Genomic DNA, 25,208 nt, shown 5'->3' on the forward strand with positions numbered 1-25,208 from the left:
AAAAAATACGTCATACTCACGTGACAAACCCGGAAGTCAACAAACCCGTAGGCTGTGGCTTGTGATTTCGGATGCTAAATGGTAATATGGACCCTCTTTCTACTCACTAATGACTGAATCGTGTGCCAAAATAAACATGCACGATGTAGGGCAACTTGAAATTGGTAATGTAACGTTTAAAACCGTAAAACCTTCAGCCTACCAGGCAAAATGCTGGAGTCGCCGATTCTTGTCACGTGATGACCTTCGCGTTACCAAGCTTCCGTTATTCGTATGGTCTCAAATGTATTTATTTATTTATTCATTTTATATTTATTTTTTTATTTTTAGCGAGGGTGGTGGGGTCTGCAAATACTACAAACAACTCCAATTCAATGATATACAGTACATCTATAATATACTTAAGGATCTGCCCTTCTTGTTGTTAAAGATGTCCGCATTATGATTATTTCTTTTTGTCTTTTTATTTGTTCATTTTTTTTCTTGTCGTCCCCTCAAAAATCGTTCATTTGTATTGTTCTTTTTTAATGCCAATTTGTTTGTGATGACGTGTGTTCAATTAAAAATATATATATTCTCAAAATAGCCAAAATAGCCATGCTCAAACTGAAATTAATTACGTTCCAAAGTTATCATAAAAATAGTAAAAATAATATGTTATAAATTAGTATTTTTTTCTTTACTTTTGTATTTCTTCTTATGATTGGCTGAAATTATTTCATGATATTTTTGGAAGCGTTATTTAAACTGTTATTTTGATTATTAATATTACAGATTTACATATTCATTTAGTAATTTGATTTTTCTTTTCTCTTTTTCATCCTTTAGAACAGCATTCTCACCTTTTTTTTGAGCCAAGACAGACAAAACAATCTAACAAATTAATGACTGGCACTAGTTTTTTTTTGTGTTTTTTTTTTCCTCAAAAAGAAAACCCAAAATAATCCTCAAAATGAGCACAAAATATATGCTAGTGGAACAAACATTTTTCTTACTGCGATGATTTTTCTTTTTTTTGTGAAATATGAAAATAACAAATTTAATCTGCAACAAAAAACTTAATCAGACATGTGTTATTCAGTAGACTTCCTTGTACTACCTCACGAGCCAATTATTATGTCACGAGACGCGGTGGCGTGGAAGGTGACCGGACCAGAACGGAGGCAGGAGGCATGAAGGGAGAACTCAAATGCGTTGACGATGCATAAGTTTTATTTAATAAAATAAGTCGCCCAATACTCCGGGGCAAAACAGAACAATACAGAGTTCCTCCGGCACGAACTCAACAGGACAAGGCATAACAGACTAAAACAGGACAAGGCATAACAGACCGTGATTGTGAATAAGAGTATTAATGAACCCGCAACCGCAGAGCCCACCATGCAGCCTTAAATACAGACCCACCATTAGTGGAACTGCTTTCAGCTGTTGCCCAGGGGGCGGGGCAGACTGGTCACCAAGGCGACCGTGACAGAGCCCCCCTCTTAAGGGACAGCTCCCGAGGTCCCAAAAAGAAAAAAATTACAACCTCACGCCCCGGAATGTTGACGCTCGCGATTGGGGCAACCCCGCTCCCTCCTCCGAACCCGCAGGAACGGGGAGAGGCAGGCGCCATCTGCGTCGGGCGGATCGGAATCGGCGCTCGGCAGGGAGGGGGTCTGGTGGGCAAACTGGACAGGGGACAACAGACAGGCAGAACCGACGAGAACAGGACAGGAAAATCAGAACAGGTAAAATCAGAAGAGTCGCACTCAGGACAGACAGATTCAGAAGTGGTGATTCAGACAGGACAGGCGGAATCAGAACAGACAAGACATGAGAGAGTCAAAATCAGAACCGGCAAAACAGGAGCAGCTGAGTCGGACTGGCACGCAGGCAGCGGAGTCGGACTGGCACGCAGGCAGCGGAGTCGGACTGGCACGCAGGCAGCGGAGTCGGACTGGCACGCAGGCAGCGGAGTCGGACTGGCACGCAGGCAGCGGAGTCGGACTGGCGGGCAGCGGAGTCGGACTGGCGGGCAGCGGAGTCGGACTGGCGGGCAGCGGAGTCGGACTGGCGGGCAGCGGAGTCGGACTGGCACGCAGGGGAGTCGGACTGGCACGCAGCGGAGTCGGACTGGCACGCAGCGGAGTCGGACTGGCACGCAGGGGAGTCGGACTGGCAGGCAGCGGAGTCGGACTGGCACGCAGGGGAGTCGGACTGGCACGCAGGGGAGTCGGACTGGCACGCAGGGGAGTCGGACTGGCACGCAGGGGAGTCGGACTGGCACGCAGCGGAGTCGGACTGGCAGGCAGCGGAGTCGGACTCGGCCCGACGGGCAGCGGAGTCGGCCCGACGGGCAGCGGAGTCGGAGTCGGCCCGACGGGCAGCGGAGTCGGAGTCGGCCCGACGGGCAGCGGAGTCGGAGTCGGGCTGGCACGCAGGGGAGACGGAATAGCAGGCAATCGGCACGGGAGTCGGGCAGGCAGGCATGAGAGTCGAACAGGCAGGCGTCAATTCTTCCCGGGACCCCATTCGAGGCACAGCAAGGGCCACGACGGGCGGGGCCGTGGTTCGAACGGGCAGGGAAGGCCAACTCAGTAGGCGCCTGCCGAACTGCGCTCTCCAGCTCTCCCAAGTCGCGCTGGGATCGTTCGCTGAGTTCTATTTGTTGGCTGGTTCATTCTGTCACGAGACGCGGTGGCGTGGAAGGTGACCGGACCAGAACGGAGGCAGGAGGCATGAAGGGAGAACTCAAATGCGTTGACGATCCATAAGTTTTATTTAATAAAATAAAAGTCGCCCAATACTCCGGGGCAAAACAGAACAATACAGAGTTCCTCCGGCACGAACTCAACAGGACAAGGCATAACAGACTAAAACAGGACAAGGCATAACAGACCGTGATTGTGAATAAGAGTATTAATGAACCCGCAACCGCAGAGCCCACCATGCAGCCTTAAATACAGACCCACCATTAGTGGAACTGCTTTCAGCTGTTGCCCAGGGGGCGGGGCAGACTGGTCACCAAGGCGACCGTGACATATTAGTGTATAAAAATAAAAATAAATAGTAATTGGGGAGCACCTATTAATATGGATCAATGTGGGTTGCTTAACAGATCACTGGAAGAAAGCAAATACACTGAACAATAGTGAGGTTTTTTTCTTTTTTCTAGAGAGCCACACCATACACATTTAAGACAAAGTTCAACAAAACTGCCAAAGCCTCTCTCCAAACAAAATCTAATTCTTCAGCTAATTTTATTTCACTGTGTGATGTTTGATGGTTTCATAAAATCTATAAAATAACAGGAATGCCACAACTTGTGTTCCATAACACTATATATATACCAGTTAATTTTAATCATGCTCCCGCAGTTCCTAAAGAGTGTTGAGGCTCATTTTGTCTAGCATTTTTGTCCTAAATATTGGTTTCGAAACACAGTGCAAGCAAAGTTATTTTGCAAAAATACCACAAATGAGGATACCAACGTATTTAACTTCAGTGCAGACGGCGCTGGGCAAAGGAGAAAGAGTGCGCGCTTCCTTTCCTGTGTATTGCTCCACCCATTTTTACTGCTCACCCAATCAATTTGCTCTAGGTGCTTTGCTAGAGCTCCTGTGTAAAAAGTTTGTGTAGGGTTAAAGTTTGTTCCGTGACTTTCCTTCATAAAGTCCATCAACAGTGAACCTAAAATGTTGAATACGCTTCAATATAAAAGATTATTTAGCGATTTACAGCCAAAAGGGGGTCTGTTGGTATGACACCCAGACTGTAAATTGAAGTCAAATTTGTGTTCTATATATAGTGGACAGAAAGCTTAACTACTGATAATTGGTTGGGTTTGCATGGTTGACAAGTGGCTCAAGCTAAATTAATTAACATTGCTTAATGTCTATTTGATCTCCGAGCCATATGTATTCAAGAAAAGAACGATATATATATAATGTATATGGCTCACGAGCCATAGATTTCTGGCAGCTGGTCCAGTGGCGCACTCAAGTGTTATTGAATACTTTTTGAAATGCACTGTTTTAGACTAGAGGATTTCTAAATGTATCCTTTTTAAATAAAAAAAATCAAATTTATTATCTATAATGTATTAAATTAAAATGTATATATAAACATGAAATCTTTTTTTTTCCTTTTAATTTAATACAAACGACACCAACCACTTTAAACAGTTTTATTGACAAACACATTGGCTATAAAAGACAGCACGCTGAGCAGAAGACACAAAAAAGCCCATTGTTTGAGACGGACCGTGGCAACACTCGTGTATGAAACCGGATGACAGAATGTTATGAAATCAAGCTAAAAATAATAAAGAGGAAAGCAGCAAATATAACGTGCATGTCATTGGTTTAAACTCTACTAAAGAAAACGGGTTGAGGAAGGGCTTGCTCACTCGTTTTATTTGCTGGTATTGAAATTGTTTTTAGGTCACATCGCAGAAATTTAGAGGTCTGAACCCACCCCAAACACACATAAACATACAATTAAGGCACTGGTTGAAAACAGCTTAAAGGGAAAGCTTTTATAAGTCAACATGCAAGTTGATATACAATATTGAAGTAAAATAAACGTAAATGTTTGAGAACTGCATGTCAAACTTACAATAATTTATGATCATGCAAAACCGTCAAAACATAGTTGTAAGATAAGGTAAGGCAGTAGAAATGGTCACTCTGTCAACGTAAAAACAATAGATACCATATTGTAGTGAATACTCATACTTTATCTTGTTACAGTTGTATATTGAATCCCCGTTGTATAGCATCTCATCTTTTGCACAAATGCTGGATGATTATTTATGAAAATATAACACTCCGTGATATACTTCGTTTATTCAAAACTAAACATTTTAGTTACATTTCTCCAGTTGTATGCGGCTAGCGGTTTCCCATATTAGCCACAAGGGGGCGGTATAAGATAGACAGCATCCATACGGCAACCAATCGTATTGCAGCACTGTTCATCTCCAGAGAGTTTCCATTTCTTGCCCTGACACTCAAACCTTAATAGTGTCACTCAATATATTTTCTTTGATAAGTCTTGGACAAGTACTACAAAAAACAGGGGTTCACTGTCTTTTTGTCCCACTTGATGTACTGTGCTTGTGCAGTATGTTTAGATCATTGCCTATTGGAGTAAAGTGAGACTTTAAAGTGTGTTTTCCCATCCTCATAGTGTGGTGGGCTGTCCTCGGCCTAAAAGGAAAATAAAAGAGAGGATCAGATTGAAGCAAGAGCAAAACTGAGAATTTTTTGGACCAGGTTTGTCAAATATGCAGCTTGCGAGCTGGATTAAGCCTTCCAATGTTTTAATCCGGCCCGCAAAAGAAAAATGAACTGCACTTTTAAATACGTCCACTCGATATCATCATAGCCATGAGCAACTCAAACACCAACTGTAAGGGTATCTCTTTTTCTCTGTCTCTCTTTCACTTTTGTTCTGTCTTTCTCACTCTCTTTATCTGTCTCTCATTCTCTCTCTCTCTTTTTCTTTCCTGTTCTCTTCCTCTCTTTTTCTAACATTCCTTTTTTCTCTCTTTCCTGTTATCTCTTTCGCTCTCTTTTTCTTTCATTATATTTTCTCTTTCTCTACCTCTCTTTTCTTCTCTCTTCTTTTTATTTCATTCCCCTTTTCTACTTTTCTTCCTTTCTCTCTCCCTGTCTCTCTTTTTCTCTGTCTTTTTGTCTCTATTTCATTCACCCTTTTTCAATTTCTTTCTCTCTCTCTTTGTCTGTCTTTTATTCCTCTTTTTATCTTTCTTTCTCTTTCTTTTTATCTCTCTTTCTTGTTTCTTTGTTTCCTCTCTCTTTCTTTCCCTTGTTCTCTCTCTCTCTCTTGCTCTCTTTGTCAGTCCCTCATTCCTGCTTTTTTATCTTTTTTTATCTTTCCCTCTTTATCTCTCTTTGTATTTGTTTTATCTCTCCCTTTCTTTCTCTTGTTTCTGTCTCCCTTTCTCTCACCTGTTCTCTTTCTCTCTCTCTCTCTCTTTGATGCCCGCCCAATTCCTCCCTTTCTTTCTCTTTGATCACTAGTCAAGCCCCCTTGAGTGTTTTTTGTCTACCTGGGGCCTCAAATCCCAAATGAGTTTAACACCTCAGTTTTAGACCTAAGAGTAACAATTGAACTTATTTTGTGGTAATTTTTTATTATGGGAAAGAACATTAACTTCAATGTTAAGGATGGAATATATCAGAACACATCCTCACTTCTGGATGCCAAGTAGCATTGGTGGCAGCTCAGCAGTCCATTACGGATCCTCACATCAGTCCCAGTGGTGACGTCACCCAGTTTCCCCTCACATAGACCGCACTAAAACACATTTCAAGCGTAAGAGTAAATAGGAATAACAGTAAATAAATAAGTAACCTTACCTTAAAACACTGCATGTGGAAGAACAGTCCGAGCGTTTCAATGATCATCGCCGCTCCTTTCCCCAGCGCTTGATTACAACCAGAGCATTGCCTTTTACTGTTAACACCCCTGCTGCAGGCAAAGGGATCACACAAATATTTAGAATAGAATAAAATAGAATATACCTTTATTGTCATTGTTACAAAATGGGTTGAACATTTTGTGTCAACGAAATTGGGCGTGGCACTCCAGTTTCAAATTTAATAGTGAGGATAAAAGGAGGTTATAATTTACACAATACAAAGGAACAACAAAGATAAATGTTATAATTTACACAATATTTTTGACTTGTAAAATGTTTACTTTGGTTCCAATATTGCGTGTTATCTTTTTTGGGTGTGGCTCTGTTTTCTTACCTGTTGGGTGACGGATGCAAAATTGAAGATGACTGCTGTGTTCCACCGATGCCCTCATGGGAATCACACCTGTTGCCCAAGAAGAACAAAAAAAAAAAAAACAAAGACAAAAAAGAGTAGTAAAAAATAGCCTTGGGAAAGGTACTAGTAGAATAATGCTGGGACTCATTAGCCTCCAGGAATAGTCTGAAGTGGAAAAAGCTCAGAAATAACATGAAAAATGAAATACAGCACTCATAATTGGATTATTTATTTTGTTTCTACGTAGAATTACGAGTATCAATGCCACTTTACTCCTGTTTTATACAAGTATAATATTATAAGCTATTTTTTTTTTGCATTAAAACAGACATATCAAGTCAAACTCCTTTAAAAAACAACGTTTTTTATTGTGTAGGGTGCCTGACAAACATTTGTTTCAAAGGGAAACTGTGTAATATTTGACCACGAGAAGCGCTGTATTGCGTAGTGCAACCAAAAATAAGTACTAATAAGCACAATGAGGAATAGAAGTGACCAAACAGCACACATTTTCTTCTCATTTTTTGCCCAGCCTTTCACAAGGTTTTTGTTTTCTGGTACCCTTAGCAGGAATCCTGCCAGCTCCTTCTATGTGAGCCTCATGTTATGCAAATGAAATACAAAAAATGAAACATATTTCTTGAACTAGGAGTCTCTTAAAAAACATGTTTATTTAATAGTTCATGTATTTTTGGCTTTTTGATCAAATCTAAATGTTTTAAACCACGAGGAGGCGCTAAATAATACACAATGTCCCTTTCGAGTATGTTTTTTTCTACGTATAATTACTACTATCAGTGCCGCTTTATTCAGATTCAGATTCATGCTTTACATAAGAAAAATATCATAAGAGCTATATTTTGCATTAAAATAGACGAATCCAGAGGAATCCAAAAACATTTATCAAGTCAAACTCGTTTGTCAAATATTTGAAATATTACTGGAAGAAAAATATTCAAGATGCTATATCTTTTTCTTTGCATATTCAATAGTTCCAACGACGTGTCTGGTCTTTGAATGCACTGTGAGTCTACCACAGAATGCTGGTGGTGGGGTGTGGTTTTTGTAAACAAGTGGTGTCCTTCCTGGTCAGAATTGTTTCCACCTTTTTTATAACAAACTTCATCTCCATTGCATCAAAGTTCAGATAACATAATTGAATGACTTTGGGTTAAAGGTCTTAAAATCACAAGGTATTTCTCTTTTAATTTATATATTTAATAATTATTTTGCTATTTCTCCCACTTAGAAATCATGGAAGGGTTTGAAATTATCATCGTAGGTGCATGTCCACTGTGAGAGATAAACTAAAAACAAAATTCAGAAATCACAATGCATGATTTTTTTAATGATTTATTTGTGTGATACAGATGCAAATAAGTATTTAAAGACCTGAGATAATGAATGTTAATATTTGGTACAATAGGCTATCACAGAGGTCAAATGTTTCCTGTAGTCTTTTACCAACTTTGCACATACTGCAGGAGGGATCTTAGCCCACTCCTCCACACAGATCTTCTCTAGATCAGTCAGGTTTCTGGGCTACCGCTGAGAAACACGGAGTTTGAGCTCCCTCCAAAGATTTTTGATTGGGTTCATGTCGGGCCATGCTAAAACCGTGATATGCTGATTACGGAGCAACTCCTTGGTTTTCCTGGCTGTGTGCTTCGGGTCGTTGTCGTGTTGGAAGACCCAGCCACGACCCATCTTCAATGCTCTGACTGAGGGAAGGAGGTTGTTCCCCAAAATCTCACAATACACGGCCCCAGTCATCCTCTTTTTAATGCAGTCCACTTGTTCTGTCCCATATACAGACAAACACCCCCAATGCACCCCCATGCTTCACAGTAGGGATGGTGTTCTTCTGATTGTACTCTTCAATCTTATTCCTCCAAACATACTTAATGGAGTTTAACCAAAAAGTTTAATTTTAGTCTCATCTCACAAAATGTTCTCACATGACTTCTCTGTAGCTGCAAACATAAGAAGGGCCTTGACATATGCTGGTTTAAGCAGGGGAACCTTTCGTGCCATGCATGATTTCAAACCATGACGCCTTTGTATATTACCTACAGTAACCTTTGAAACGGTGGTGCCAGCTCTTTTCAGGTCATTGACCAACTCCTGTCGTGTAGTTCCGAGCTGATTTCTCACGTTTCTTAGAACCATTGAGACCCCACGAGGTGACATCTTGCATGGCACTCCACACTGATTGAGATTGACCGTCATGTTTAGATTCCATTTTCTAATGATTGCTCCAACAGTGTACCTTTTTTCTCCAAGCTGCTTGGCAATTACTCCGTAGCCCTTTTCAGCTCCCTTGTGGAGGTGTACAATTGTGTCTCTTGTGTCTTTGGACAGCTCTTTGATCTTCGCCATGTTACAAATTAAAGTCTTACTGATTGTATGGGGTGGACAGGTGTCTTTATGCAGCTAACAACCTCAAACAGGTGCATTTGATTCAGGATGATACACGGAGTGCAGGTGGACTTCTAATGGGTGGACTAACGGGTCTTTCAGGGTCAGAATTCTTTATGATACACAGGTGTTCAAAAACTTATTTGCAGCTGTAGCACACAAATAAATAGTTTTTCTTTTTAGTTTATCCCTCTCACAGTGGACATGCACCTACGATGAAAGTTTCAGAACCCTCCATGATTTCTAAGTGAGAGCAAAATAGCAGGGTGTTCAAATACTTATTTTCTTCACTGAATATATTTTTTTTAAATCATGAAGGTATTTCTTTACCAATCGGAGGCTCTAAACTATAAATTATGTCCCTTTAAAATAATAATGATGTGGTTTTATGGCACACTCTTTAATTTTATTGGAAAATATTATGTGACAAAATATGACAAAATTTGAGTTAGCCAACTCCATGTATAGTTTTTCTAATGATTGTGCAAGTACAGGTATTTGAACTTTTTGGACTATTTTACGGACTCAGGGCGTCGTTGCTATCATGCACTTTCTGGACAAATTTTAACATATTACCATGTTTTCTTGTATTGATGTTCACTATGTTTTGTGTACTGTTACCCAACACTAAATCTATTTCACCCTGGTCATCCTGGAACGGGGATTACCACTTGTGAGGCCCCTTCTCAAGGTTTTTTATTTTCCTCGTCCTGAGGTTTTGAGTTTTTCCTAGCCTGCATGTTGGTTTAAGATCAGGGCATGGTGTTATTGTAACCTGTGCAGTCCTTTGAGACATTTTGTGATTAAGGGCTATACAAAAAATGTGACTTGACTTGGAATGAGTAGATACCTTTGAACACCTTGCTGGGGATTCGGCTGAACGTTTCGGTCCAGAGAGGCTGTCTTCCACATACTGGCCTTCTTGGCTGGTTCGGTGTCACAGATGCCGTTGTCTAAGAAAGTGCTACAAATTACAATCCGTACAGATTTCTCACTTGTTTTGAGTTCCCTTTGAAACGATTTAATATTTGCAGAGAACAAGCAAACAGGGTTTAGTTACTCTTATTGTTATCCTTATCAGAATGTGATTTCCCACTGCTGATAGTTTTACTCCTTTTTTTTTCTTATTTTGCTTTTTTATTTAATTTTCTTCTTTTTTATAGCGTTTAACTTATTTTTTCTTGCCTTTTTTTTGGTTTTTAAATGTCATTTGTTCATTTTTTGCCTAGCTTGTTATTTATTTTTTCTTACTTTTTCCTTCTATCTTACTTTTTAATGTTTTTTTTTCTTTACTTTTTGTATTTTTAAATTTCTTTTCGTTTCATTTTACCAAGCTTTTTACGTCATTTTCCTGCCTTTTTTTGGTCCTTTATTTGCTTTTTTCTTCATTGGGTTCTTTTTTCCTAGATTGAAATTTTTGTTCTTGCTTTAATCTTCTTTTTAGCGCGCATTTTTCTTCTTTTCCTTATTTCTTAGATTTTATGTTACATGCTTTTAACTGTGCAGGAAATGCAGCAACGGTAACAAAATGGATCCAGATCCTGGTCGGGATGCTTCACTCTGTCCAAGAACGGAAGAATGATATTTAGAGCATAATGATTTTTAATTGTTTTTTGCTAGTTCATTCTACTGGTGCTTCGTGCTTTTCTTTTGTTACTGTCTTGTATCCTCCATGTGATGTTCAGGTAAGCAGGTACACAATATGCGACCTTTTGAGTTTTTTCTTGCCCTCATGTAGGTTTTAGATCATGGAAAACTGTAATTAAGGATAGTCAGTCGTCTGTAATAGTCTGTGGTCTGTGCAGCCCATTGAGACTTCCTGTGATTAAGGGCTATACAAATAAACATGACTTCACTTGACTTGCTGTTGATGTCTCACCTTGTAAAAAGTGCAATTTAGAAGAATGCGGCTCTTCATTTGCTCGGGTGTCTTTGTGGCCATTTTGCTGCTGGGTAAAAAGATGGCCCATGTTTTCCTTCTCTCCAGCGAGCGGCGATGAGGTCCTCACAGAAGTATTCAGGGGCGCTACTGTCGCTTCCAAAATCTTTCTCTCCTACCGGATATGTATGGAAATCTTTATTCACCACATTTTACTCGTGGATTGATTTTTCTTTTCTAATCCATACTCTTTGTCTCCTGTACAGAGATAAATCTTCATGCAAACTGATTCAATACTTATGTCTTTAATTTTTCGCCGGGGCTCAAACTACTTGGCCAAAATAAGTAGGTGGGCAGAGTTCTCAAACACAGTCCTACCTCTTCGTTGTGTTTACGTTCCTCCTCTTGCACTTCCAGTTGAGCTTTCTCCCATTCTTTCTTCAACTTTTCTTGTTCTTTCTGGTACTGTTCCTTTAAGAAGAATTACCCCCAGTTAGGCAATAAGTCCGAAAGGTTCGTTCAGATCACAAACATGCTTTTATTATCCATTGACCATGAGATACGCCGTTAATTAAGAGTCTTAAAATGATAATATATTGATAAGAATTCTAAATGGTGCTGAACAAACATTTGTTTTAAAGGGACACTGCGTAATATTTGACCATTAGATGCACTGTATTGTTTAGTGCAACCGAAAAACAATGTGCTAATAAGCACAATTAGGAATAGAAGTGACCAAACAGCACCAATTTTCACCAAGGTTTTTGGTACCCTTAGCAGCAAGATGGCACAAAATCACGTCAGCTCCCTTTAGGTAAGCTTCATGTAAAATATAGACACATTTCTTTAACTAGGATTATCTTAAAAATACATGTTTATTTAATAGTACATTTCTTTTTGCTTATTAATCAAGTACATTTTTTAATGAATTATTTTTGGCTAACCACTAGGAGGTGTTAAATAGTACACAATGTCCCTTTAAAGTAAGGGTGTCTAACTCATTTCAGGTGCCATATGATAGAAAAAGCACTCTCGTGTGGGCTAAACTAATAGCATACAATTGTGCCTTAGCTGTAGGGTTAGGGATCTTTTAAAGGCTCAAAATTAAATGATGAATTAGGGGTGTAGGATTCAATGATAAAATGATTATTGTTGGGTTTTTTACCTCAATGTGTTTTTTCCTTTAATAATACGTATTTAATATCTTAAGTAAAAACAAGGCAAAACAATTATTGAATTTATTTCCAAAACAGTTTATTTTACTCAGGGAAACACTAATTCAAATGCAATTTGTTTTGGGGATTTCAAAAGTATTTTTCTGCTTTTTGTTTTATTCTATTTTGGTTTAATGAAAGTATTTGTCTGAATTTGGGAACCTTGTGGCTTCAAATGTTCTGTGGTTGATAAATGGAAATGTAGTTAGCAAATTTGCGAGTGGCGCTTAGCTTTGGCGACATCCGGTGGACATATTCAAAACCGCAGGTCATTATTTGACGTAGTGCGGCTCATTTTTTTTCCCTGTGCTTCCCTCAGCATAGTCTCGCAGGCCAGATCGAATCTGTTGGGGGGCCTGATATGGCCTAAGGACTGTATGTTTGACACCAGTGCCTTCAAGCCAAGTTTATACTAAAATTATTTATTTACATAGGAAAAATATATTCGTGAAAAGTTTTGCGATTACATTTTACATAATCTGAATAGGCTGGCGCACTATATACAGGGTTCGTTTACCTTTTTCATGGCCAAATTCAAGCATTTTTATAATGACTTTCCAATTCTGGTACCATAATTTTTTAAATGGCTCATAATAAATGTCCATAATTGATTTGTAAGTGCCCTGTTTAGGTATAGCATACAACTGTCCTTTTGGGCACAACCGTTTTGGGGTGATAGTGCTTCATAGGACAATGGCGTACAAACTAATGCCAGTTGCTGTTAATCACATGGGAAAAGTAAATACAATGGCAAAGCAGTGTCGGCATCGTTTTTAAGCAAACTTGTTGTAAAACATTGCAACAATATCACGCATTTACAAGTATTTCACCCGAAGTTCAAACACTTTCCAATCCTCGAAAACACAATGTTAAAATTCAAGCATTTTCATGGATTTCAAGCACCTGTACGAACACTGTAAATAAAGTGTCTTATGAATGTTAATAAGCCGATTATACCCATCGTAACTCAGACCCACACAAAAGCATTAGCAAGCGTGTACCTGTAGGAGGCGCTCCTGCTCCTGCTGCCACCTTTCCACCCTCTTACGCTCCTCATTGGGGTCCCAGACCCAGTGATTAACACGCTTAGCCAAGTTCAACATGGGGGTCTCAATCTACCCCCATCCAACCATACAAAGAGACACAAACACACGGGCGCATGTCGGGACAGCAAAAGGACAGAAAAAAAGGATAGGTCAGAGGACGAGTGGAGACGAGGGGTAAAACAACACAAGGTCCAATTGAAGGATGAAATCGAGGCAAAGCTTAAGACGAAAATATGATGCGGGTACTTACGCTCATACTGCTTTCCTCTTGGCCTTCTGTGGAGGAAACAACACACACGTTAACTTCGGGCCCTCATGATTGAATGAATCGATCATGACGAGAGGCAGTGTGTATTATTTGGCACCTCGTCGCGGTTAAAAAAAACTTGATTCATTAGAAAAACAATATCGATTTGAATGATAAGCAAAAATACATGTACTCTCATTTGAATTATAGGTGGAAAAAAGTATATTTATTTGACATTATGTAAGACTCACCAAGGCAGCTGAAATGTTAATCGGACATCTTGCTGCTACCAATCCCCAAAACCTGTCTTTTTTTTTCTCTCTTTTCCGATTTCCTTTTTTTTCTTTTTTTGTTGTTTTTCTATTCCTTTTCTTTGTTTTTTTTTTACTTTTTCTTCTTTCTATTTTTTCCTGTTTTCTATTACTTCTTTTTTTAATCCTTTTTTTCTTCATATTTTCTTTTTCCTTTTTTGAATTCTTCTCTTTTTTCTTTTCTTCATCATCCCGTTTTTTCTATTCTTAATTCGTTCCTTCTTTTTCCTATTTTTCCTCCTTTTTCTTTTCTTTCTTTTCTCAAATTTTCCTAAAGTTTCATCTTATTTTTTTCTTTCTTCTATTTTCTCCCCTTTTTCTTTTCTATTTTCTTCCTTTTCATTTTCATTTTTCCTCTCTTTTTCATTTTTTCTTTCTTCACAAATGGCTAAGCAAAGAATGAGAAGCAAAATGGTGCGTTTTCGTAACTTTAAGTTTGCATGGTTTGTTTTCTCCTTGCAATTGTTTTCAGTTGCATGACACAATATAGTGATATGTAGTGGTCACGTTCCTTTAAATATGTTTTCTTTTAGTTTTTGTCGTTTTCTACACATAAAGCCTTTGTGAAAATATTTTATAAAGTTTATCACAATGGAGTCATACCTGAGATACTGGGGCAATATTCTTTTATGCTGGTTATTGACGTCGATGATGAAGGCTGAAATGTTTTTTCCTCATCTGGTTTCTCACCGGTTGCAGTCGGATTCATCTGAAAGTCAATTGTTTTTTACAGTCAAATATTTTTCTACAATACGTATAAGAATACGTCGCTGATCATAACCATATACCCAATGCTAGAGTGTAAAGTATACATCTTAGTATTTTACAATGAAAACAAGTATACAAAACAAGAAAACATTTACTAAAACTGTGTAAAATTTTATCTAATAAAAGATTATATTTTTTTGAAGTGTAACAAATATAAAAATTAGAGCAATTACTCTTCACGTACTCCTTAAAAGAAAATAATCCTTATACTTTTCTTATTTTAGTTTACAAGAAAATGAGGACATTTTAAAAGGTCCTTAAAGTAGCACAAGAACATTTTTGATAATCGAGCTCATTTCAATTGTTATTTTCTTGTTTTTGGATTTTCTTTTTTTTAATAAACGCTCATTTTAAGATTTTTTTCTGCTTGTTCAATAAATCATTTAATGTTGGTTATACTGTTTCGGCACAATAAAACTGCTTGTAACTGATTTGTTTCTGTGAAATAAAAAGGAAGAAATGATAGTTAAGTAATTGATTTGGTTTCTACTATCGGACACCTCCATATTAGCTTGTTTTGACTATTATGCGCACGGTTGTTCGTTATTTTTTCTCACTTTGTTGTTTTGACGATTTCCACACCACTTACGGGTGGTCAGCTTTTTATAATCTAAGGAAATTTAATGAAAATAAAGGCTAGGGGGAAAGACCTTTTAGAATAGGTTTTGTACAGTCCTCTCCTGTTCTCCTTGCAAGTTAAAAATCCATTGATGTGTTCTCTCCTTATTTTGAGTGTAGAGGTCAGGCCAATTATCGGCATCGTTATTTGAGGATTTGATGGATATCGGTATCGGCTTTTTTAATAATTTAAGCCGAGTTATTCTCTCTTTAGCTGAGTTATTCTCTCTTTTGCTCCTCCCCTCCCATCCTCTTCTCTTCACTCGCCTCTTCCTCCTCCCTTTAACTCCCCGCGTCTTCTGATTGGAGAACCTAGGGACAATTTGGACCGGCCAATTAACCTGACATACATGTTTTTGTGGGAGGGAAACTGGAGTGCCCGGAGGAAACCCACGTAAGCACGGGGAGAACATGCAAACTCCACACAGGAGGTTCGATCTCATGACCTCAGTCATGGGTTCAAATCCAGCTGCCAGTCTTCCTGTGCAGAGTATCCATGCTCTCCCCGTGCCTGCGTGGGTCTCTTTCAGGCTTCCTCCCACTTTTCAAAAATATGCATGTCATGTTAATTGGCCGGTCTGAATTGTCCCTAGGTATGAATGAAAGAGTGAGTTGTCTGTCTCTGTGTGCCCTGCGACTAGCTATCAACCAGTTCAGGGTGTCCCATGCGCACTGACAGAAGATAGCTGGGATGGGCTCCAGCACCCCCGCGACCCTACTGAGGATAAGCGGTGCAGATAATGGATGGATGGATAGTTAGGGAGAACTTGGCCTCCCGAAAAATTTCCACAAGGGGGCACATCGAGAAAGATTGGTTAAGAAAATCTGGTGTATTTGAATGGACAGACAGTTGTTTAGGATACATTTAAGCGGACTTTTGACTTCTTATATCGAGCCTCAAGAAAGATTTGTAACCTGGCTGTCACTGCCGAGATCTGGTCCATTGGTCTCCACCAGTGTCTGCGTGAGTTCAGTGACGATTGTTGTCTTAGTGACACAATTTCTGCCGCTGAAGAGCGAGCTGATGGTGGAGGATGACGACGACGAGAAGGACGAGGGAGGTGAGGAGGAGGAGGGTGCAATCCGAGGGGAAGGGGGAGGCGATCCGCCTCGTGTCTCCAGCCTAGGTGAGGACTCCTTCTCTGTGACCAGGATGTCTTTCTCCAATGGCGAATGCAGCGGCGAAGTGTCCGTGTCACCGTTCACGCGGATGAGGCCGTCCATCTTATTAAGATCCACATAAAAACAAACTGGTGAGTAGCAGAGTCCAGTTTTTGCTCTATGTCAGTGTTTGTCAAAAAGTAGGGCGCGTTTTGTTTTTCTAACTTTCCAAAGTCAAGTCAAGTCAAGTCAAGTCATTTTTATTTGTATAGCCCTTAATCACAATTAGTCTCTAAGGGCTTCACAAGTTATTACATATAAGAAGATTAGGTTACTCGTATGCTATAGAGTAGAAGTGAGTTTTAAGCCTAGATTTAAACATTTCCACCGAGGTTGCAGATCGGATATCAGGGGGAAGAGCATTCCACAACACCGGTGCCCGGATGGAGAACGCTCTCGAACGCAAAGAAACAAGTTTAATTGCACCTCCATTATAGATGGAAGCAGTGGCGCTTACAGTGAGTGTTTTGTTTACATTAAGCCTCCACTCACTTCAGTTATCACAGGATTTACAGGGAGTGCAGAATTATTAGGCAAATGAGTATTTTGACCACATCATCCTCTTTATGCATGTTGTCTTACTCCAAGCTGTATAGGCTCGAAAGCCTACTACCAATTAAGCATATCAGGTGATGTGCATCTCTGTAATGAGAAGGGGTGTGGTCTAATGACATCAACACCCTATATCAGGTGTGCATAATTAATAGGCAACTTCCTTTCCTTTGGCAAAATGGGTCAGAAGAGGGACTTGACAGGCTCTGAAAAGTCAAAAATAGTGAGATATCTTGCAGAGGGATGCAGCACTCTTAAAATTGCCAAGCTTCTGAAGCGTGATCATCGAACAATCAAGCGTTACATTCAAAATAGTCAACAGGGTCGCAAGAAGCGTGTAGAAAAACCAAGGCGCAAAATAACCTCCCGTGAACTGAGAAAAGTCAAGCGTACAGCTGCCAAGATGCCACTTGCCACCAGTTTTGCCATATTTCAGAGCTGCAACATCACTGGAGTGCCCAAAAGCACAAGGTGTGCAATACTCAGAGACATGGCCAAGGTAAGAAAGGCTGAAAAACGACCACCACTGAACAAGACACACAAGCTGAAACGTCAAGACTGGGCCAAGAAAAATCTCAAGACGGATTTTTCTAAGGTTTTATGGACTGATGAAATGAGAGTGAGTCTTGATGGGCCAGATGGATGGGCCCGTGGCTGGATCGGTAAAGGGCAGAGAGCTCCAGTCCGCCTCAGACGCCAGCAAGGTGGATGTGGGGTACTGGTATGGGCTGGTATCATCAAAGATGAGCTTGTGGGGCCTTTTCGGGTTGAGGATGGACTCAAGCTCAACTCCCAGTCCTACTGCCAGTTTCTGGAAGACACCTTCTTTAAGCAGTGGTACAGGAAGAAGTCCGCATCCTTCAAGAAAAACATGATTTTCATGCAGGACAACGCTCCATCACACGCATCCAAGTACTCCACAGCGTGGCTGGCAAGAAAGGGTCTAAAAGAAGAAAAACTAATGACATGGCCTCCTTGTTCACCTAAACTGAACCCCATAGAGAACCTGTGGTCCCTCATCAAATGTGAGATTTACAAGGAGGGAAAACAGTACACCTCTCTGAACAGTGTCTGGGAGGCTGTGGTTGCTGCTGCACGCAATGTTGATCGTGAACAGATCAAAGCACTGACAGAATCCATGGATGGCAGGCTTTTGAGTGTCCTTGCAAAGAAAGGTGGCTATATTGGTCACTGATTTGTTTTTGTTTTGTTTTTGAATGTCAGAAATGTATATTTGTGAATGTTGAGCTGTTATATTGGTTTCCCTGATGAAAATAAATAATTGAAATGGGTATACATTTGTTTTTTGTTAAGTTGCCTAATAATTATGCACAGTAATAGTCACCTGCACACACAGATATCCTCCTAAAATAGCTAAAACTAAAAAAGCCCCACTCCAACTTCCAAAATATTCAGCTTTGATATTAATGAGACTTTTGGGTTCATTAAGAACATGGTTGTTGTTCAATAATAAAATTAATCCTCAAAAATACAACTTGCCTAATAATTCTGCACTCCCTGTATATGAAAATACAAAGTGAAGGTGACCCCCTGAAAGGCAAAGAGATCTAGGCATTTTTGATGAGTGCCTCGGTCTAATCTTTTTGCTTTAATGCATTTAACGAAAACTCTTCTTCCTCGTTAATCAGGAATGTCGACTGGGATCCTGTGATACTTGAATTTACAATCGCTATCGTTTTCTTTCTGATTCTGGCCCACAAACACACAACATGATGACATTATTTGTATATTGTATTCTTTTTGCTTTATTATTGTATTTTTCTCAGCTCAAGGATGCTGCTGGAAATGTGAATTTCCCTTCGGGGATGAATAAAGTATCTATCTATCTATCTATCTATCTATCTATCTATCTATCTATCTATCTATCTATCTATCTATCTATCTATCTATCTATCTATCTATCTATCTATCTATCTATCTATCTATCTATCTATCTATCTATCTATCTATCTATCTATCTATCTATCTATCTATCTATCTATCTATCTATCTATCTATCTATCTATCTATCTATTTTAACACTAAAAGCTTGGTTTATTCTGCTACTGTTCTGCTACTACAAAATCAAATATTGACAAGAAAGTTGGATCACTTAATCCTGTTTTTAGCTAACCAACATTGGCTCCCTGCCCGCTTAAGATGGGATTTTAAGGTTCTGTTGCTGTTATACAAATTCATGCATGGACTTGCTCCCTCGTATCTTGCAGATTTAATTTCCCCTATGTTCCTGTTCTCAGCCTTCGCTCTGAAAATGCTGGTCTGCTGGTGATCCCAAGAGCCAAGAAGAGAACCGCAGGTTTGAGAGCGTTCTCCACTCGGGCCCCGGTGCTGTGGAATGCTCTCCCCTCTGAGATTCTGTCTGCAACCTCAGTTGAACTGTTTAACTCTAGACATAAAATTGACTTCAATTATATAGCTTATGAATGACCAATATTTTATGTTAACAATGTCTGTGTATTGTTTGTTAATGCTACATCCATTGCAGCCTGGTCATCTTGGAACGGGGATGACCTCATGTGCGGCCCCTTCTTAAGGTTTTTTCAGTTTTCTCATGCTGATGTTTTTGAGTTTTGTCTTGCCCTCATGTAGGTTTTAGATCGAGGGATGGTGTGATAATAGTCTGTGGTTTGCAATAATTTGTGAAGCCCTTTGAGACTCCTTGTGATTAACGGCTATACAAGTAAACATGACCTTACTTGACTTAATAAAAAAATAATAAAAGCTTAGCTTCACTTTGTGTATGAGATGCAGTAGAAGAAACATTTCCATACCTTGACATGCATGCTGCGTGGCTGACGATAAGGTTTGGCCACCAGCAGGGGGACAGGTCTGGAGGGTTGTGGTGGAGGGGACGGCAGTGTGATTGCTGGCATTGCAGAAGGAGGAGAAGGTTTAGGTTTCAGAGGTAACGGTCGTGTTTGTGCATCCACTTTGGTTGCTGGTGTTGGTTTGGTTGCTGGTGCTGGTTTGAGATGAGATGCTTGGGTCGCAGGTTTGTGCATTTCTTGGGATGGACGAGGCGTGCTTTGTGGTTCACTGTACGGGGCAAGTGGCGTGACCTGATCAGGACACCTGCACAAGGGGTAGCAAAAGGCATTCAGGCATAAGAGCTGTTCTTTTACATGTAGAGGGTCTGAGAGAGTAGTTATTAGTAAAAAAATAGGGTACACATACTATACAGTATACGGCTTGTAGGGATGGGTGGCACCAGGCTGTACTTGCCCAAGACAAGAAGTGATGCCTCAGTGACCCAGGTGGTAAAAGGACCAGTGAACGTGGACCGTGAAAATTTTGCACTTCCTGGATTTGGCCTATCACAAATAATTTTTGCACGGTAACCCCCGCGATTCACTGTATGTCCTTTTCCTCTGTCAACAAGTGCTTGCTTAAGTTAATTTCCGTTGGGTTCAGATGAGGTCCAGTCTGGGGTCAGGACAGGACCCTTCTAACAAGTGTTATGTTAGCGTGAATCAGTTAATGATTGCAATCTAATGTGGAAGAAAACAATTCGCAATGTATGGCATCCCAGGCCATTGCGTGAGTCGTGTATACGATTGCAAACAAGCATAAAATTGATTACAATAAACCCTTTGTGTCAAAATTGGCTTGTGTTTTGAACAGGGTAAATCTATTTTGTTGCATGCCACATTGGATTAAATATTTTGAATGATGGGCCAGGCCAAGAGAGAAAATAATGATTGATTTGATTTCTTCTGTGTGTGTCAATACAGAGTCTCAGGACAGTTTACAGTCAAGTGGTCACACCAACAGACACGTTTTGGCTGTAAATCGCTAAATAATCCTTTAAATGGAAGCTCATTAAGCAATGTAAGTTTATTGTGTAGACACTTTATGATGAAAAGCCACATAAAAAACTTTAAACACCCAGACGCTCTTGGTAAACACCCAGAGACGTTTGATTTGGTGAGCGGGAGAAATGGGCGCGCACACTTCAGTGCCATTTGCACTAAAGGTTAATACGTTGGTATCCTTGTTTGCAGTATTTTGTGAGACCAGTCCATCACTTAATATACTTTTGAATAAAATGGTAATCCTGGATTGTAATCCTTATTTTTACTAAATACATCAGTAATTGATTACCGTATTTTCACGACTATAAGGCGCACCGGGTTATAGGGCGCACCCCCAAAAATAATTTTTTGTCCTATATTTTCCACACATAAGGCGCACCGGACTATAAGGCGCTACAGTGGGGACGTCAACAAAACAGTCAGATAGTTCAGTCAAACTTATTAACCCCTTAACATTCTGACGACTCGCAAAGAAGCAAATACGTGTCTCAGACGCATACGGTGTCTGTACGATGTCACCAATCACTCAAATTAGTCATCCAACATATCATTAGGAAGGTTAAACACTTGGGATTCAAGAAATGCCAACCATTTCTTAGTTTCTATTTTCTTTTTTGCTATCAATGATATAAATGTGCAAATACAGAACTCTAAACGAAAGTGTACCAATTGCAAATTTGGTTATTATTGTAATTCTGATCTTTTGTTGTGAATACCTACTTTTCCACCTCCTTTTGTATTTTTTCACATGTCTTCTGCTGTGTTGACTCTGGCCGGGAGTCTTCGCGGTCCGGTTTCTGTTCCTGCTGCGCCTGGGCCGCATCGGAATTTGTGGTGGAGCGAGGGAGATTTAAGAAGTCCAGAGTAGCATCGCTGATTGTGAAACGAAGAGCGTAGCGTTGCAGGACCATGGCCGCCTCCTCTGGCGTTGCCGCTCTTCGATAGGCTTCGCAAAGTTCCGCCTCCCGCCGTTCTCTAGGAAAACAAAGTTTGATATTTTGAAGTTGTGGAATTCCAAATTCCGCAAATGGATTGCTGTCGCAGCTGCTGAAAATAAAATCCCAGTTTAAATGTGTTTTTTCTATAAAAAAAACAAAGGGCATTGAATGCATCATGAGAGCAAGACCCCGTGGAGGAAAAAATGTCTTTTTTTTAAACTTTATTCACTTTTTCAAGGAAACCAATGTTATCATCAAGAAAAATCAAGACATCACTGCTCCAAAGTGGGAACTGTGCAGTATAATTCTGGCCAATGACATGATTATCAGTGGAAATGGGGTCGAGATGCTAAGAAAAGCACGACCTTACTTTTCCTCCACAATCTCTTTGTAGGTCTTGATGCTCTTCCTCTTATCGCCTCCATCCCCATTCATCTTTTCCATCCTCTTTCTCTCCTCTTCTTTTTTGATAAGCTCCTGCGATGCACAGCGGCGGCGGCTCTTCCACCGAGCTAAGTCCTGTAACATGAAAATATTTGTAGATAGATAGATCGATAGATAGATAGATAGATAGATAGATAGATAGATAGATAAATTATTCCGATTTTGTTGTTGTTAAAAGTAATAATAAAAATTATTCTTTTAAACAAGGGTAAAACAGGCTTAAAAAAGGAGTTAATGGTAAAAGAGGTATATTGTTGATTTTAAGTAATATTTTATTTTTAACATATTTTTTTCTCCTACACCGCTTATCCTCAGTAGGGTCACAGGGGTTCTAGAGCCCATCCTAGCAATCTCCGGTAGTGGGCAGGGGGCACCCTAAATTGATTGCCAGCCAGTCTCAGGGCACAGGGGGGCAGACAATTCACTTGCTCATTCACACCTAGGGAAAATTTGGACCGGCCAATTAACATGACATGCATGTTTTTGGAAAGTGAGAGGAAACCGGAGTGCCTGAAAGGAACCCACGCAAGCATGGGGAGAACATGCAAACTCTGCACAGGAAGGCTGGCAGCTGGATTTGGACCCATGGCCTCAGAACTGTGCCATGGATGCGCTAAACACTCAGCCGCCATGACACCCAATTATAAGAATTACTTTTGCTCTAATAAAAAAATCAAAATTTTAAGTCATATTTCTATCGTTAGCTATATTTTATGTATAATAATTACAAAAAAGTTTTTTTTTCTCTTTTTTAGCTTGTTAGTAATGTAAAGTAAATGTTTTTAATGCATAGTAAATAAATAAAATATTAATAATACATATATATATATAAAATACATATATATAAAAATATGCATGTCATGTATATATATATATATATATATATATATATATATATATATATATATATATAGGGTTGGGTAGGGTTACTTTAACTGGATTATTTTCAATTACTTTTGGATTACTCCAATACCAAATATGCTAATAAAAGACAAAAAAAACTAAATATGAATTAAATTGTGACTCACAACACTTGGTAAGCTTTCTCTCCTGGCTTTGATCTCTTTGATCTCCGGCAAAACTAATATAAAATGCAACAGAAACAAAATGAAAATAATCCAAACAGCTTGCCAACATAATTTTTGCCGTTCCATGTATTCCATTACTCCCCAAGCCTGCACAAAATTTGGTAATTTTATTCATATTTAGTTTATTTTGTCTTTTATTAGCATATTTGGTATTGGAGTAATCCAAAAGTAATTGAAAGTAATCCAGTTAAAGTAACCCTACCCAACCCTGTATATAAATATATATATATATATATATATATATATATATATATATATATATATATATATATATATATATATTATCCAATACAGTATCTGCCCAAAAATCTATTACATTTTACTACTTCTACAATCTCCAAATCAAGTACTCATTTAAAATGTAAAAATGTGTCCACAAAAGAAACGATAAATATAAAATGACAATGACAAAATGTAAAGATTTTCTTTTATTGTGGTAAAAATTTCAAATAAATTTTTGCCAAAGCCTAGCCCGCCAATTAAATTAGAAATAGGCAAGTACAGATATGTCATGATTATTTGCGTAGCCCTTAATCACAGGAAGTCTCAAAGGGCTGTACAGACTACTATTACACCATCCCCTGATCTAAAACCTTCATGAGGGCAAGGAAAACCTCAAAAACCTCAGCATGAGGAGAATGTAGGGGCCGTACATTGTGATTAGATTGCTTTGAAAATTATATAGGTTCTGTATAAAATACGATCTTTCTATCTAATCTTATAGCCAACTTTCTTTGGCAATTTTAGGTTGCGACCCTAAGAAATTTGGATCAATATGGATGTTTTATTTCAATCTTGTCATTCTTTTCAGGGGGAATTACAATACAAAGGTTCTATTGTTATGCCAGTGTTATTTTTTTCACAGCTTACACTCTGCCACTGGTCGTCCTCATCTTGGAAGTTGCTATACTGCTCATGCATGCGCTCGTAACGTGACAGGCTGAGCTGCGGCGCGTGTCCCGCCTCGTCCTGGTCCACCATGTCCCCCATGCTCACGCTCCTGAAACCAGAAAGTTCACTTGTCTCAGAAAAAAATCAAACTATTCAGAAGACACCGTTATGCACTGGTCAGTTGAGGACGATGCAAGCAGTAAATGAATGGCGTTGCAAAATAAACATCATGCAAACATTTGAAGCCGTATGCCACGTCCAGGCCTACATGCAAATGTGCACAACTTTTTTTTCAATTTTCAATGCTCGTATAACGTATACAAAGTATATCAGTAAATAATTGTCCTTCATCAAGACACAGGCCTCCAAGTCAGCAAAATCCAACCAACAAGGAAACAGTGAAGATGAAATAAAAAAAAAATGTATGTTAGCGATGGGCAGATGCATGTTAGCTTTACAAACATTGGAACCTCTACAGTTGGAACTCCACATTCAATTACTCATCAATTAGCTGTTAACTATTTTGTAATTACACTTTAAATCAGGGGTCTCCAACGTGGTGCACGCAGGCACCCAGGTGCTCCCTAAGAACAGTTGAGGTGCCCTGTTATGAAAATCTCACCGGTGAAGAGTCATAGTGGTTTTCTAATATGTTTTTTCTAAATGGTTGACCAAACCTATTTAACCCGTATTTCTAATAATTACAACCTGGTAATAGCATAGTAACTACATAGTAATGACATGAGATGTCATCTTAGAAAAAAATGTATTCTATTTACGTCTTTAGTCATCAATGACACTGAATGAGATATTCCATTTGCTGCCATTAATGACACAAAATACATTTTTTAAAAGTGACGTCGGAGGTTCAACTGCAAAAAAAGTTCCGATTGTTAGCATGCAAAAAGTCGCCCGTAGCCGCGTTGACAAACTTACTCGGCCTCCTCGGGCATAAAAGCGACTCGTCGGCTCATCCTGGAAGGACAAAACGAAGTGATGACGGGGATGTGAAGAT

General features: G+C 39.4%; 1 protein-coding gene across 1 annotated transcript in view; it reads right to left on the minus strand.

Moving 5' to 3' along the window:
- Positions 1 to 4,154: 4,154 nt before the first annotated feature.
- The window catches only part of LOC148361297 (uncharacterized), a 53,608-nt gene continuing 32,554 nt past the window's right edge, over positions 4,155 to 25,208 (minus strand). The window contains exons 17-32 of the mRNA XM_088342046.1: positions 25,130 to 25,168; positions 24,173 to 24,302; positions 22,141 to 22,289; positions 21,553 to 21,807; positions 19,792 to 20,092; positions 16,202 to 16,510; positions 14,504 to 14,609; positions 13,593 to 13,618; positions 13,298 to 13,411; positions 11,461 to 11,553; positions 11,083 to 11,257; positions 10,054 to 10,156; positions 6,765 to 6,833; positions 6,369 to 6,480; positions 6,204 to 6,306; positions 4,155 to 5,192 (exon numbers count right to left, since the gene is read on the minus strand). Of these exons, the coding sequence (XP_088198172.1) occupies positions 5,167 to 5,192; positions 6,204 to 6,306; positions 6,369 to 6,480; positions 6,765 to 6,833; positions 10,054 to 10,156; positions 11,083 to 11,257; positions 11,461 to 11,553; positions 13,298 to 13,411; positions 13,593 to 13,618; positions 14,504 to 14,609; positions 16,202 to 16,510; positions 19,792 to 20,092; positions 21,553 to 21,807; positions 22,141 to 22,289; positions 24,173 to 24,302; positions 25,130 to 25,168 (2,110 nt within the window). The 3' untranslated portion in view covers positions 4,155 to 5,166. The remainder of the gene's footprint in view (positions 5,193 to 6,203; positions 6,307 to 6,368; positions 6,481 to 6,764; positions 6,834 to 10,053; positions 10,157 to 11,082; positions 11,258 to 11,460; positions 11,554 to 13,297; positions 13,412 to 13,592; positions 13,619 to 14,503; positions 14,610 to 16,201; positions 16,511 to 19,791; positions 20,093 to 21,552; positions 21,808 to 22,140; positions 22,290 to 24,172; positions 24,303 to 25,129; positions 25,169 to 25,208) is intronic.

Source organism: Urocampus carinirostris, chromosome 8 (assembly GCF_059441175.1).
Source record: "Urocampus carinirostris isolate Australia breed hairy pipefish chromosome 8, RoL_Ucar_1.0, whole genome shotgun sequence".
NCBI classification, from domain to species: Eukaryota; Metazoa; Chordata; class Actinopteri; order Syngnathiformes; family Syngnathidae; genus Urocampus; species Urocampus carinirostris.